This window comes from Camelus dromedarius, chromosome 12, assembly GCF_036321535.1.
Source record: "Camelus dromedarius isolate mCamDro1 chromosome 12, mCamDro1.pat, whole genome shotgun sequence".
Taxonomy (NCBI): domain Eukaryota; kingdom Metazoa; phylum Chordata; class Mammalia; order Artiodactyla; family Camelidae; genus Camelus; species Camelus dromedarius.
Window position 1 is genome coordinate 63,899,151 of NC_087447.1, and position 16,278 is coordinate 63,915,428.

The following is a 16,278-nucleotide window of genomic DNA, read 5'->3' on the forward strand; positions in this document are numbered from 1 at the left end:
CACTCCTCTCATTGGCTGCCAAGTGCGGTAAGGGCGCAGGGAAAGTAGCGTCGAGGCTCCGCCCTCGTCCAGGAGCCAATCCTGAGTAGCCGAGGGGACGAACCCCGGAAGCGAAGTTCCCGGCGGTGATTTTCCCGTCTCTAAGGTGGGTAGCTCTTTCTGGTCCGCGGCCGCGCTTCCTGGTCGCCTGGCGCCACCCAAGAACTTCTGAACCCAAAGGGCCTGGTCACCTGTCGACCCCTGGGGAGCCCTGCAAGTCGAGCCGCGTCGTGGGTCCTTGGTAGGGCTGGAGCGGCTTCTTCGCTCTTGGCTGTTTGGAAGGCCGCAGACGAGAACTCACGGGCCTGCGAAGTGACCGGCCGGTGCCGGAGGGCCGGGCCTGGTGGTCTTCCTCACTCCCACTCCCCAGAGAGTGAGCATTCTGACTCTAGTTTACAAGCCTGTCCCTGCTTCCCCATAATTGTGTCCCTGGATCCCGGGTTCAGCATATGTGTACTGCTTTGTGCTGACAGCAGTAGAATAAGGTGCAATAAAAAAAAAATAATGTGAAACTTTTAAATTAGGAAAGTTAGGCTTTCAGTTCCATTGAAAGTTGTTTTAAACTATCCGAAACTCAGCGACCTGTAAACTGGGTTTATGGCCCCACCTCTCACCGGGTTGTTTGTGAGCTGACATAGTTTAGAGCTCTATGGAATGTGTCCTTTAAAAAAAATGTACCCTGTTTCATCCTGGTAGAATGTCATCAAGTAGGAATCTTGATCGACTCTTCAAACCCTGAATCAGGGAAATGCACTTCGGTTTGATTTTTTTAATTAAGTCCACTAGGACATTTTATATGTAATTTATTGTATCTGGAGAGGAAATTCAAATTGTAAATAGAGTTTTTATAAAAAGGAAACGGGGGTGGAAGATCTGTGCTATGATGTTATTATAGTTCATATAATTAACAAGTAAACTTTGTATTATTTACTGGTATTAAGTGTTTAAGGAATTGATGTATAATCACTTTTGTGTTGCAAGTTTCAGGAAGTAGTTTGAGAATAAAGAAAGAAGTAAGAACTATGAGAACATAAAGCCTTTCTGATAGGGTCTCCCAATAAACTGAAAAACTAGACAGTCTACGGAAATCCTTTAGAACAGTCCTTACATTACAACAGAGTAACAGGTCCAGAGAAGGTACTGGTTATAAGTAACAGATTTAAACTTGAGTTTAATGCTCTTGGCACTAGTGATACAATCTAATGGTGCATTAGGATTATATAGTTAAAACTCTGAAATTAGGTAGAAAGAAATCAGTATCTTAAGGGTATGACTAAGTCTCGAACTTCTTAATCCATTCCAAGCAAAATTAAATGATAGGGCTTTAATTCAGTTTAACTCTACAAATATTTCTTAACACCTGCTATATATTAGTGGGACATAAATGTAAGTTAAATATAGTCCCTATCCTTAAGCTTATAATCTTTTAAGAGGCTAAAATAAAAACAAAATCAGTGATGAAATAAGACAATGTGGAGCACAAAAAAGTAGAAACTAGAGACAGATCTAATTTGGAGGCTCAAGAAAGACTTAATGAAAGAGGTAACATCTGAGAAGAGCCTTGGAAGAGTGGTAAGATTTCAACAAATATAGTTGGAAAGCTGAGAAATGATATTTTTAAAATATCTATTATCATTTTATTTAATTCATTACAGTTTAATATACTATGTAACTCTTCAACCTGGTATTGGCTTATAAATTAATATGGCAGCCTAGCAGAATAAATATCACTTCACCCAGGAAGCCTTCTCTTGGGCCTGGTTTAATTATGACCTTCCTGTATATTCATTAGATCTGGACATGGTCCTATCATAGTACTTATCATGCTGTCTTTGCCATTCTCCCTGACTAGATGGCAAGCTTCCTGAGGTTAAGACATGGATCTTGTTCATTATCGAATCCCAGTACCCAGAGACTGGCACGTACCAGGCATTCTATTCATATTTGTTGTATGAAGGAGTGAATGACAGCCAAAATTCAGTTTCAAAACAAGAAGCCAACTAAGAACTATAATTGTCTGTCAGTGAATAAGCTACTTTTTAAAGCAGTGAATTTTCCTAGGCCTGAGCCTGTTAAAGTAGAAATAGGATAATTATTACAGATGTCATGATCAAGATATCTGCATTGATGAGAGACTGGGACACATGTCCTTTGGGGGCCATTCCATCTCTAAGGATCCCTGATTCTTTGAAGAACTTTTTTAGGAACTAAATGTTTTTGTTTCTGCTCTATAGCATCTATGTGTCTAGTTTATAAAAATTGTGAATGTGCCTTTCTTTATTGTATTAGCTATCATTTAGACGCTTAAGCGCTAAGCACTCTTAGCATAATATAATATAGTATCTGAACCAATAGATTCAAAATAAATGCAATTATAACCATTGTCTTAGTGAGAAGGAGCAACAAAAAAGTGAGTATTAGACCATTAAAAATAAAGATAGCTGAAATCTGTCAGCTCCAGTATTTAATGAATCTAGAGGGTATCAGTAAACACCAAAGAGTTTAGACAGACTTTATTTGTGTATGTTTGCAAGACTTATCTATGCTGTTGATAAAGCCTCAATTACTGATTTACTAATAATTTTTGTGTTTGTGTTTTCAGATCTTGATGAATAAAATAAAGCAGACATAATTCATCTCTGGAAAGATTATTTACACCGTGGCATTTGAAATGCTTTGTATTTAGAATAGGAGTTAAAATGGAAAAAGAGAAGGGAAGTGATGATGGAAAACCAGACCCAGAGAGTTTCTTGGACTTTTCTGAACACTTTAACCAGCTTGAATTGTTGGAAACACATAGACACCTTATTCCCATTGGTACCCAAAGTCTCTGGGTAGGGAATTCTGATGAAGACGAGGAGCAAAATGAAAAAACTGAAGAGTGGTATCAACTGCAAGAAAAAAAAATGGAAAAAGATCCCAGCAAATTGCTTCTTTGGGCTGCTGAAAAAAATCGGGTAAAAAAAAAAAAAAAACTGTTTAAGAGGAAACCTTAATTTAGTGGGAAAAGTGTTAGATTGGAAGCCAGAAGACCTGTCCCTGAACCTGGCTTTGGTCTGTAATTTTGGGCAAATCCTTGCATTTCTGAACCTCTATTTTCTTATCTGTAAAAATGGCCACTGTTAACACCTGCCTCTTTTATACAGAGGTTTGAGGTTCAAAAGAGGCACATAGTAAGCCAGAAGGTGTCATATGGGTAATTTGGGGGGCTTAAGGATAATTAACTATGAAGATAGCAAACAGTCATCTATATTTTTCAATCATTTATATTAAGTCGTTAGGATCATCCTAAAGACAAGTATCATTTAGGAAAGAGAAGATGGGAATTAATATCTGTTAAATACCAAGTCTACCACACGCCTTACTACATGATTTAATTTAATCCTCATGTATCCCTGTAAGATAGGTGATATCCTTTCCTTTTACAGATTAAGTAAAATTGAGATTCAGGATTATTAGTTTTCCCAGGACCCATAGGATGATCCTACTTAACATCAAAAAATTTGTTCCCACTTGGCCACTTCTACCTCATTTTACTAAGTTCCCCCATGTCTGTATTAGTAAACTAGAAAGGTCTTGTATTTTTGGATAACTTTTTAACCCAAGAGCAGACCCACCAGAGGTCCTCAGACCAAACCATAAATCACTTCCTGAAAACACGTGTCTAAAGTTATGTTAGTTAGGAAAAATCGAGCTCCTTAGTCTCTGCATTTCCTTGTTACCATTGTAGTCTACTGATAGAAGAAGTTTATTTTAAAAAATGTTTACGCTATGTATATTGGTATGATAATCCGACTACAGAAAAATTAGTCCACTGCATTATGATGTTTCTTCATAGATGAAATATAAAATATTAAGTACAATTCTAGCCAGTTTTATTCATTTAGGACTATAGCTTTTGTGCAGTAAGCCTTAATTGGACCAAAAGTAAATGTTTGGTTTGGTATTCAGAGAGTCACAATCTTAGAATCAACAGTTGATGGTTAACACTAACTTGTATGTTGTTAAATCAGTTACCCTCTCCCCCAGAAGAAGAAGAAATCTTAAATTATTTTGATTTTAAAGTCACCTGCTAACAAGTAAGTTTATATTTAACTTAATTAAACCTAACACTACTAGACAGTTTAATTTTCTTTGTTCACTGTTTAGTTTTGAGTTCGGTTTTTAAAAGCTCTCTTCCCTTCTCAGCTTACCACAGTGCGGAGACTCCTTTCTGAAAAGGCCACCCACGTAAACACCCGGGATGAAGATGATTACACCCCGCTCCATCGAGCAGCCTACGGCGGACACTTAGATGTTGTCCGGGAGCTGATCGCCCAAGGGGCAGACGTCCATGCGGTGACTGTGGATGGCTGGACACCCCTGCACAGTGCTTGTAAGTGGAATAACACCAGAGTGGCTTCTTTCTTATTGCAGCATGATGCAGATATCAATGCCCAAACAAAAGGCCTCTTAACTCCCCTGCATCTTGCTGCCGGGAACATAGACAGCAAAGATACCCTAGAACTCCTCCTGATGAACCGCTACATCAAACCAGGTCTGAAGAACAACTTGGAAGAAACTGCATTTGACATCGCCAGGAGGACAAGTATCCATCACTACCTCTTTGAAATTGTGGAAGGCTGCACAAATTCTTCACCTTAGTCTTAACGGTTCTAATAATTTTCTTAAGTGTCTAAGTACCAGTGCCTCCTTAGTGTGAGAAGTGAAAAATCCCCATAATACGAAGTTGACATCGAAAGTCTTACCACAGTAATTCAGTGGTACTCATGATGGTATCCTTCCAAGTGAACTGCCTGACCTTGATGTCAAAATGTATTTGAGAGTTGTGTGGCTGTATCTTTAATGATTTCTGTGGAGTTGGTGATTTTTATCAGAAATCATTTTAACTTACCTATACCTAAAAACTTGTCACAGGTTGTACAGAAAACTAATGATATTTTTGGTGCTGATCCAAGAGAAATGTATTTTTAAATAACCCCCATCCTAGATCTTTGTTGAGTATTTAGTATATTGACATGTATTTTTATAAGGTAAGGTAACTCAATTTAATTTAAAAGTCTTAAATATACTGGTGCGGTTTAGCTGTCTCCTCTGCATCACCATAGGCATTTGCTTTCATTGTAATCCGTAAGAAGTAATATATTAGTGACCTGAATCTTCAAATGTTTAAAAAAAAAATCAAGAAACCTAGATTTTTGTCTTTTAGAACCTAGACTACTTTCAGGAAAGTAGTTAGCTAGGTGTTTAATCCACCAGTGTTAAATACTGCCTCCCCTACCACAAGTCACACGATCCTGTGGACCGTCCTACCTCACCCTGGTCAACCTGCGTCATCCTTATTCTGCTGGCGCGTCAGCATGACCTTTCAGACCTGACCTGCGCACAACCGTACCTTGGTCCAGGAGGTCACAGTGTGTCTGCCACCCAGCTCGTTTTCCCTGCCTGGTCCTGCCGACCTGGGCACTGCTCATATAGTCTCTCAAATTCACAGGAAGTGTTATTTTCCAGGGTCCTCATTTTGTACAAATCACACAAAGGCAAAGCGACAAGGGAAAAGGAATTTGAAGAATGAGGGGATGATTATTATATTGGAGTGAGAACCATGAGTGGCTCAGGCTTTTTTGAAAAGCCACCGTGTGGGTAGTGACAAAAGCATAAATATAAATATTCAAAAATAAAAGTTTTGAACAACCGAAAAAAGCATGAATTCTTTTTTTTACCTGTGTGTGTCTTCCTTAGATCCATAACGTATTTATTCATCTAACATACATTTATTTGGTATCTGCTCTCTCCATCTCTCCAGAAGCGGTTTTCCATTGACTTCTTAGCCTCTCTGTGACTGAAACAAAGGGTTTTCTCTTAACTCTCAACACCAGAACTGACACAGTGGAGAAAGGGAGCCCTTTCCTTCAGTTATATTTTTTAAATGTCTACCAAGGTTTGTCTCTTTTGAGACAACCCATGTGACACAGTCACCCTAGACTAAGTAATGTTGATTGATCAAATATATGTGGCCGTTTTTAGGTTAGAACAAAATTGGATCATCTCAGAAAAGTTACAAGATACCATATCAACTGAATCATTGTGACAAACAGGATCTCAAGACTATTTTGTGATCTCTGGCTAGGAGAGATCTCAATTTCAGAGTGTCAGTATCTATGATACACGAGTTTTGGCAGAAAGTATATATATATATATGTATGTATATGTGTAACTGAATCGCTTTGCTGTCGACCTGAAACTAACATTGTAAATTGACTACACTTCAATTAAAAAAATAAGAATTAAAAAGAAAAGTTTTGGCAGAAATTAAGAGGATGCTGTTTAATCTGGCTTAATTTAGTGATTCCCAATGACAAGGTACAGTTGATAGTGACAGTAGAATAAGACTTCACCTATCCCATTAGACTGCTAAACAAGGCTGCCTAGTTATCTGAAAATCACAGAGCCCATCCATGGTTTTATGTAAGCTTTCCACTTAAGTATGGCTCCAAAGGAACTGCTTTATTACTGAGGAGCTGAGATGTGACTTCTCCCTTGCTTTTAGGCCTCAACACTCAACCAGTGCACAAATTCTACATATTAGAGAGATCCCTTCCATCCTCAGGGCAGAATTTGTATTGTTCACTTCTACACTTCCCTTAGTATTTTTTAAATTTCATTAAAATTTTTTTTAAATTAAAGTATAGTTGACCTACAATATTATGTTAGTTTCAGGTGTATAACAAAGTGATGAGCATTCAACTTGGGCAATGTGAAGTGCCTTCTCTAAAGGGAATTTAAGAGCTACGTTCACTACATTCAGAAGGCAGTAAACTAAGGATTGAATGTAGCCCATCGATGTTTTAAATTCCTGAAAATTTCCCTTTTTCACCCTAAAATTTCACTTATGGGAACCTAAGTGGAAAGGATCTAAATTGGTGCTATCATGTAGAAACATAATGTGAGTCACATATGTAATTTTAAGGGTTTTTTTTTTTTTGGAAGCTACATTAAAAACAGGTCAACTTAATTTTAATAATACATATTATTTAACCTCACATTCAGAATAGTCATTCCAAAGTGACATAATATTTTTAAATTATTGATATTTTACTTTTTTGGAGTAAATCTTCAAAATAACAGTGTGTATTTTATGGCCCACCTCAGCTCAGACTAGCTCCACTTGAGCAGTGACTACTTTTTGGCAGTGCAGGTCTGGATGCCTGAAACTCGCCCTGAAGACAAAGCAGAAGGGTTAGAAGGAGGAACAGGGAACTTGGAGCCAGACAAATCTAGGTTCCTGTGCGTGCCTTTGGGCGAATAACCTTGGTTTTCTCACATGCAAAGTGGAGATAATACCTATCTGGTTACGGTTTTGTAAGGCATAAATGAGATGTAGCATGGATACGGTACCTATTACATGGCAGGTACTCAAACAGTGATATTGAGCGGTTCCTTTCCCCAGCATTTCAAGTAGAAATGCTCTTCCCTGTCTTAGGTATTTTGATCCTTGAAGATCCCAAAGCTCTCCCTTTCTATGTCTGTGGTTCTCTCTCATGACTTCCCAGTAAAATATGCAAGAGAACTTCTTCCAAGACTCCAAACATCTCCACTCCTAGAATAAAAATGCCTACCCCATCCTCAAAGGTTTGTGCCAGGTGTCAAAGATCTCCAACAGGAGAAAAATTCAAGGAATAAGCAAAATAAAGCAAAAGGTCTTCAGCTGATAATTGCAAGGACTTGAAAGAAATGAGATTCTGTGTTTCCCTTGCAGACCCGGAACCTTGAAACTCAATGTTTTACTCCTCATTCCGTGTGTGGCTTCTCGGTGTCCTCCCTACTGAGTGGCTCTTTGAATTCACACCTACTTTTTTTCCCCTTTTCAGGAGGGGTCTTGTAAATGCTGAGCAAATACAATAAAAACATAAAAACTCTCATGTGGTTTATCACTTTAATTAGCTGATCGAAACTCAGGAACACCCAACAGTCCTCACTGTGAATTTAATGACATGGCCCCATCTGCCGGTGGGTCTCATAGTAGTAGAATTTGTGGGCCAGAAGACGTGCTCAGTGAAGTGTGCTCAATTTTGTAGCTTATAAAATCTGAAAGCAAACAACTACCTAATTCGTTTTCTCCCCTCCCTTTCTATTATGATATGTTCACCGTTTCATCTCTGCAAGACAGTACTTGGAAGTTAGGGAAATGTCATCGGAGAATTAATGTGAGTTCATGAGAAGCACTGTCCCCTGAGTAGTCACTGAAGTTCCTTTTTCAGAAACAGCTGCCTTACACACAAGGCAATTTTTTGCAATTAAATGAGAAAGTGAGCCTACCATTGTTTAAAAAATCAGGTGTCTATCAGGTTTTTCAAAAACCAAATGTAATTAACTTATGAAGGAAATGTATCCTGTTTGAAAGGACCAAATTTAGGGGCAAGTAATAGCTCTGCTGTAAGAATCATATCATAGAAGAATCAGATCCCTCGTGACAGGTACTAGAAAAGGCACTTGAGTTCAGCTCATTTCGTGTCTGTTTAAATTTTATTTAAAAGTGCGTATTTTCCTTAGATTCTGTTAGGCATTCCAAATATTCATCAGTGTACATTCAAAAGTTAGATAATCATTGATTCTATTTTCAATTTTTATTATTTTGTTAATGAGATCATCTAAACACATTCAAAAATTGGGCTGAAACATACAGTTAGAAAAAGAGAAGTCTTCAATACTGAGTTTCATATGTCAGAAAAACTCACTCCTGTTTCTAGGATTGGAGTCTAGAAAATTTACCCCTTAAGTCACATAGATGAGTTTATTTTTAGAGAAAGCCTAACTTCTGAGTCTTAAAGGAGATGATAAACAAATCCTGATTTTTAATAGGTTGCACCATTGTAAGTGTGTTTTTTAAAATTATATTGCTGAGTAAAATGCAATTAAACTGATGCACAGTTTTTTCATATCTAGAAGAAAAGAGGAAAGAGAAACCAACCACCTCTGTAGAGAAGATGGAAATGGGGAGGGAGCTGGCAGCCTCCAAGTGTCAAGAGTGGGAATAAAAGACAATCTTTTAAAAATGTGAAAACAAATATATGTATGTATATGCATGACTGGGACATTGTGCTGTATACTGGAAATTGACACATTGTAAGTGACTATACTTCAATAAAAAAAATAATCTTTTAATGTCATTACTGATCTAAAACTCCTTTAGTTTGTTATTTAAATATAAAAATAATATGGGAGTCCGGGATTTGCAGATAGTAACTACTTTATAAAGAACAGATAAACAACAAGGTCCTACTGGATAGCACAGGGAACTATATTCAATATCTTGCAATGGCCTAGGATGAAAAATAATATGAAAAGGAATATATATATGTACGTCACAATGCTGCACACTGGAAATTAACACATTGTAAATTGACTATAGTTCAATTGAAAAAAAAATAACATGGTATAATTTATTTTGGCAGTTGTTGGAGCAAGTCGTGGAGAGGATGTGACAGCCAGTTGACCCTCTAGTTGGACCCAGGTAATGAAGTTTCCTCACCTCCCCCACCCCATCTCTGCTCCTTAGCTCCCTACCTTCCCCCACCCCCCTGTCCTTGGAATGTACGGTCTACCTACTGTTCCCACAGTGGGAGCCTTTCAAGGACGTGGCCTTGGGAGAGCATTGTGTTGTTGAGATCACCTGAACTGAACACTGAACACTGTTAAGGCCTCTGTATAAACTTTAAGATTCTGGGGGGGCAGGTGCAGAGATCTATTCACCTTTCAGCCACCCTAGACAAGCTTCCTGTGTAAGTTCCCTTGCTCATTAAACTTGTCACCTACCAGTCTGGAGTGAGCTGCCTCTCTCTTCAGTCTCTCCTTGTCCTCCATGTATTTTCAGGCTTCACCCAGGAAATTCCTGAGGTTGCAAACGAACAGTGATTAGTTTCACTTGAATCTTAAATTCCAAGATAAAATATATCAAAATTGTAATGTAAAAAAAAAATTCTATGTCTGTTTATCAGCCTTCCTCAATCATCTTTTTGGAATGCACAAATGGAATAGTCATCTGATCTTCTTAATGGAATTTTTATATATCCAAAATGTGGTCCACTGAACCACTGTGACAATAGCTGACAACTGTTTACTGGGTACCGACTGTGCAGTAAGTGCTCACATACCTTATCTCATGTGAGCCTCACAGTAACACGATGAGATAAGATGCCATTGTACAAATGAGGAAAGTGGGCTTATGGAGGTAAATTCTCATGCAGTTAGTAAGAGGAGATGGAGATTAAGTTTCAAACTTGTCTTTGTGATTCCACCACCTTTACTCTGATACCTGGTATCTATTTGTAAAGTTGATTAAAGAATAGTTCATTTTGTGCACATTTAGTTTATTTTCCTTGAACTAAGTTTCCAGAAAGCTTCATTCAAATGTTACAGCTTTTCCCCTATGAATGTTAATATCTATTTATGTGCCATCAGTCTATTAAATAATTAAAACAATAAAAATTCCACTTTCTTTAGTATTATTTTCTGTAGATTATTTATAGTAGCATTTGAGGACATAAAATTATTCTTATTAGGAGGAAGTTACATTTTGTGGCATGAAAACATACATAAGCAAAAATTCCATTAGCTGAAAATCTTAAGAGCCAAAGCAATTTAAATAAAAACACGAAGTTGGGGGATTTATACAACCTGATTTCAAAACTATGAAAAAGCAGTATCAAGACAGTGTGGTATTGGTGGACAGACATACAGACATACATCAATAGGACAGAGTCTAGAAAAGACTTAAATGTACATTAGTCACCTGACTTTTGATAAAGGTGCCAAGGAATGCAATGGGAAATTCTCTCAAAGAATTGATGCTGGAACAATTGAATATTCATTTGGGAAAATAATTAACTCACTTATAGAGAGCAGAGCAGTGATTGCCTGGCAACACGGACAGAAGTGGGACTGCAGAAGGTCAGGAGGAATGTCTTGGAGATGATGGAAATGTTCTGTGTCCTGACTGCAGTGGTAGTTTTGCAGGTATGTACAACTGTCAAAAGACATTGAATTTTATACTTTAAATGGAATGAAGTTTTTTACGCATAAGTTATACTTCAACAAGGCTGATTTTTAAAAGTAGTCATCCAGAGATGACTAATTTCATCCTTTTGTTATTTTCACTGGCAAGAAGGGATATATGAGGGCCTCCTCCCCAGATTCTAGGGGTATATCTTCCTGGGGGCCTGTGGAGTCTTACGAGCGATCTGAAAAAATATACATCTCACCAATTCACTGGAATTTTAAAATCCCAAGCAAATAGCCCTTTGTAATTGCAAGCAGCACTTTCTCCATTAAATTATAGAGTAGGAAGCAAAATGTTTGCCCTAAAATGATTAGTCCATTTGACATTACATTCAACAAGTTTGAAAGATGGTTTAGTTACTAGAAGAAGGATCTTGTTGGCTTTTAAAATAATTAGATCAAGACTGTTAGAATCTGGAATAACATACCAAAGCGGTTATAGCATCTACTTTTCTGAAGAAAAAATAATAGCATTAAACATCCCATTGCTTATCTAATTGCCTTACTACCAAGCAGAAGACTGAGGTGACTTCTGGAGACATGTTTGAAATCTATAGAATTGAACAGAGAATGTAAAATGTACTTCACCCAGAGTTTTACTAATATACTATTGAGCAATACAAAGTAATATATTAACTTTGGCAATATATTGTTTTATTTCTTTAATAAAGACTTCATGTTCTTACATTCAATATAATTTTTGTCACAAGGAAAATTTAGTCTTGGGTTTTGCCTCCATCTAGTGGATAATTTGGTCTCTTTAATGAAAATGAGAAAAGGATAAGCCATCCTGTTTTTGTTGGGTTTAAGTTTTTTGGAACTAAAAAAAGTAAAGAAAAATCATCAATACAGTTCATGGATAAAACAGTACATCTTATATTTTTTATGAACATTCTATTCCCAAGGAGATATGAGATCATGTATAATTAGTGGCATGCATATAATAACTAGAAACAGAAAATCAAAAGCCATTTAAGAGAATGAAGGAAATAAACCACTTAAGTTAATATAGTTACTGCAATTGACAATTAAATTATCTCCAAGCTTTTTGGTATTGGAGACAAAAAGAAAAATGATAATTGCTTAATTCTTTATTATTTGATCAAAGTAGACTACATTGGGGTTTTGCTTGTTTTTTGGTTTTTTTTTTTTGAGTAAAAATATTTTCAGACTAGTTTTTTCTAATAGAAAAAATATTTTCAGACTAATTTTTTGTATAATTTTGTAGAAGTATAGCAAACACAGTAAAGTTTAGAAATCTTGATGAATTCAATGAAGTGAACACATCCATTTAACAACTACCCAGATCAAGTGCCCCAAAAGTCTACCTTGTTGTCACTCTCTCAGGGCTCCCTCAGAGGTAACCACTATTCTAACTTCTGTCACCATTATGTTTTGCCTACATAAGTGTAATCATTTATATGTATATTTTGTGTTTGCTTCTTTCATAAGACATTACATCTGAGAGATTCATCCATATTTTTGCATGTAGCAGGGGTTGGTTCTTTTTCATTGTAAAATATTCTGTTATGTAAACATACCATAATTTATATATACATTTATTGCTGATTTTTGAAGCACCTTTGAATTGTTCCCAGTTTGGTGCTTTTATGAGTAGTACTGGCATGAACATTCTATCACAAAGGTTCCAAGACCACACCATAGGGAAAAGACAGTCTCTTCAACAGTGCTAGGAAAACTGGATATCTACATGGGAAAAAAATGAAGTTGGACCCTTTCATTGTATCACATACAAAAATTAACTCAAAATGTATTAAAGACCTAAACATATGACCTAAAACTATAAAACTCTTAGAAGAAAACATAGGAGAGAATCTTCACAATGTTGGTCTTGGCAATTACATTTTGGATATGAGACCAGAAGCACAGGAAACAAAAATGAAAACAGACAAGTGGGACTACATCAAATTCCAAAACTTCTGCACACCCAAGGAAATAATCAACAGAGTGAAAAAGCAACATGCAGAATAGAACAAAATATCTGTAAATCATGTATCTGATAAGGGGTTAATATTCAGGATATACACAGAGATTTCTACAACTCAAAAGCAAAATAAAACAAAACAAATAACCTGATTAAAAAGTGGGGAAAGGACTTGAATGAACATTTCCCCAAAGAAGAAATACAAATGGCTGACAAGGATATGAATGATCAACATCACTAATCGTTAGATAAATGCAAAACCACAGTAAGATAACTCCTCATAGCTGCTAGGATGGCCATTATCAAGAAACAAAACACAAAAACAGAAAATAACATGTGTTGGTGAGGATGTAGAGAAATTGGAACCCTCAGTTACTGTTGGTGGGAATGTAAAATGGTACAGACATTTAGAAAACAGTGGAGTTCCTCAAAAATTAAAAACATAATTATCATATGATCCAGCAATCCCACTTCTGATATATATCCAAAAGAATTCAAAGAAGGATCTTGAGATATTTTCTCATCCACATTCATTACAGCATTATTCACAACAGCTAAGAGATGGAAGCAACCCAAATGTCCATTGACAGATGAACAAATTTTTAAAAATGTAACAGATACATAAAATGGAATACTATTAAGCCTTAAAAAAGAAGAAAATCCTTTCACGTGCTACAACAGGGATTAATCCTTCTTAGCATAAGACATAATGGTAAATAAAATAAACCAATCACAAAAAGACAAATTCTGTATGAGTCCACTCATACGAGACATCTAAAGTATTCAAATTCATAGAAACAGAAAGCAGAATGGTTGTTGCCAGGGGCTGGAGGAAGGGAGAAACAGGAAGTTGGTGTTCAATGGGTATAGAGTTTCTAATCTGCAAGATGAAAAATTTCTAGTGTTATACAACAATGTAAATATACTTAACATTTAAAATGGTTAAGATGGTGAAAAAAAAAACTATTATATAAAAAAGTCAGATGGGCTCTCTGTACTGGACGGTACACAGCACAGCTGAGGGCGGGACACCACGCTGAAATGGGCATTTCATGAATGCTTACATACTTCATGTTGAGTCTTTGGTTCTCTTCTCCCCTTCACGTCCCAGGGTGCTGGCACCAGGCTGATACCCTCCAGCAGGGAGACTAGAGGAGTCACCCCGTGGAGAATCAGAGCAGTTCAAGAGATAAGACCTTAAAATACTGACATCAGGGCTTCCCCAACTGAACAGCCCAGAGAGATTACCTATCAGTGAAACCTCCAGTTAATAAGCCCACCTGTATGTACAGAGTCATATTCTCTACTACCAGATAGGACAAGACAGTCAGGGATCACCTGAAGATTGATGAAAGCTACTAAGACATAGACCAAAAGAAACGGAAACAGGTAACTTGGAGGAAGCAGCAATTATACAGAAAGAAAACAACTTTGGAAATTAAGTATACGATTAATACCCTTAGAGAGGTAAGACATTGCATCCATCCATGATATAAGACCAAGCTGCCATACAAAAAAGAGAGTACTGGGAAATTAGAAACATGGCACTAGAAGTGAAAAATAGAATGTTTACAAAATGTTGAGGAAATCTACCAGAAAATAGTGCAAAAATAGAGATATAAAAAAGGAAAAATAGGTCAGAAAATTAAAAGACAAATCAGAAGATCTAATATACAAATCATAGGAGTTCCAGAGAGAACAGAGAAAAAAAAAAGAGATTGCAATAAAATAATTCAAGAAAAAGTCTTTCAATGAAGGACATGTGTTTCTAGATTGAAATGATCTGCCGAGTGCCCAGCAAAATGGCTGAAAATTTACCCACATCAAGGTGTATTATAAAATTCAGAACCATGAGGACAAAGAAGATCCTCCACATTTCTAGAAAGAAAGAACATGTCCTACCCACGGGGTCAGGGATAGAACGTTGACAGAATTCTCTATAGCAACAGTAGATGCCGAAAGACAATAGTGCAATGACTTTAAAATTCTGAGGAAAAATGATTTCCAACCTGGAGTTCTTTATCCAGTTAGACCCGCCCCTTTAGTAGAGGGTAAAATAAACGTTCAAAAATGGAAAGATTTGGGCGTTTTATCTCCCATACACCACTTCTCCAAAAGCTCCTGGAGATATGATCCAACGAATAAGTAAGCAAACCAAACAAGAGAAGAAGATCAGAGCTTCGACACAAGAGAGAGGCATGGCGGTGAAGGGAAATCCTTAGACAACAGCTGTGTAACCACAGGTCTGGAGAGCAACCAGCGCAGACCGGAACAGATCAGGTCTCTCTGGAAGGGACTTTTTCAAAAAGATGAAATTGATAGAATTCCTCATGTATTTGAAGATATTAAGAGATTTACACAAGGAGAGTTTGGGAATTGAGTGATAAGGATATTAGAAATCAAGCAAATTAAAAAACAAGGCAATTATTAACTCCAGTTAATTAAAAGGTTGTGCAGAAAGAAAAAGTGACCCTAGGATAGTAGGTGGTGGACTCATCTGCAACTAGAGTTCATGCAGCCATAGTAATTCATTGTAAAATGTAGCCAAAATTTCAATTTATCTACATTGGCAGTTGGAGGGGACAGTATACGTGAGGTGACGAGCATGAAAGAGAGCTAAATCCTCATTTTCCATTGACGGAAATCAAGATGTGATACTTAAAACTGAAATATATAAAAAGCAGCAAAATAAGCATTTGGTTAGATGGCTTTAAATACTAAACTATCAGCCAAAAGAGGTGAATGTGGTTGCCTGTGGGGTAAAATGGAGTGCTCTGTATTTGGCTACAAACCTTGCAGAACTATTTAATTCTGCACGTTTAGCTTTCATAAAATTAACACCACAATTTTTTAATGACTGCAAAAACAAAACAAGAGCGACCTCATGCTCCAAATAAAAACCTAGATTTTTCCATTTGCTATTTAAATCAAACTTTTCTGAACTTGATTTTCTCATTTGTAAAATTAGTTATTATATGGATTGAAAGAAATTGTGAATACAAACGTGCTTGGACACTACAAGAATGGTCTGATAATAACAACAACAGTTTACAGTCCAAAAGTTGGGAACCCTCAACATTCATTTATTCGGTCACATTGTGTGTGTAGCAGGGAGAGGGTCACGACAAGCAAAACACTGCGTGAAACCAGAGACCTTACCTTGAACTCACCCGTCCAGTCCCTGCTCCAGCCCCTACCTGTTCCAGGTGGTGATCACTTCTTTGGCTTTGGGGGCC

General features: G+C 37.0%; 1 protein-coding gene and 1 long non-coding RNA gene across 3 annotated transcripts; one reads left to right on the forward strand and one right to left on the reverse strand.

The window, feature by feature from the left end:
• The first annotated feature begins 18 nt into the window (after positions 1 to 18).
• ANKRD49 (ankyrin repeat domain 49) lies at positions 19 to 5,745 on the forward strand. Of its 2 annotated transcripts, none has more exons than XM_010988896.3 (3): positions 19 to 145; positions 2,642 to 2,996; positions 4,228 to 5,745. In XM_010988896.3, the coding sequence occupies exons 2-3, from the start codon at positions 2,739 to 2,741 to the stop codon at positions 4,681 to 4,683; spliced, it is 714 nt and encodes a 237-aa protein (XP_010987198.1). In that variant the 5' UTR covers positions 19 to 145; positions 2,642 to 2,738; the 3' UTR covers positions 4,684 to 5,745. The 2 variants fall into 2 exon arrangements, with proteins under 2 accessions (XP_010987198.1, XP_031316443.1); XM_031460583.2 differs by lacking the exon at positions 19 to 145 and adding an exon at positions 160 to 412.
• On the reverse strand, positions 5,731 to 16,263 carry LOC135322692 (uncharacterized). Its single transcript, XR_010383478.1, has 5 exons — positions 16,202 to 16,263; positions 10,932 to 11,065; positions 9,856 to 9,931; positions 7,187 to 7,259; positions 5,731 to 5,881 (listed from the first exon to the last, which is right to left on the reverse strand). It is a non-coding gene; the product is annotated as an uncharacterized LOC135322692 (long non-coding RNA).
• Positions 16,264 to 16,278: the final 15 nt, after the last annotated feature.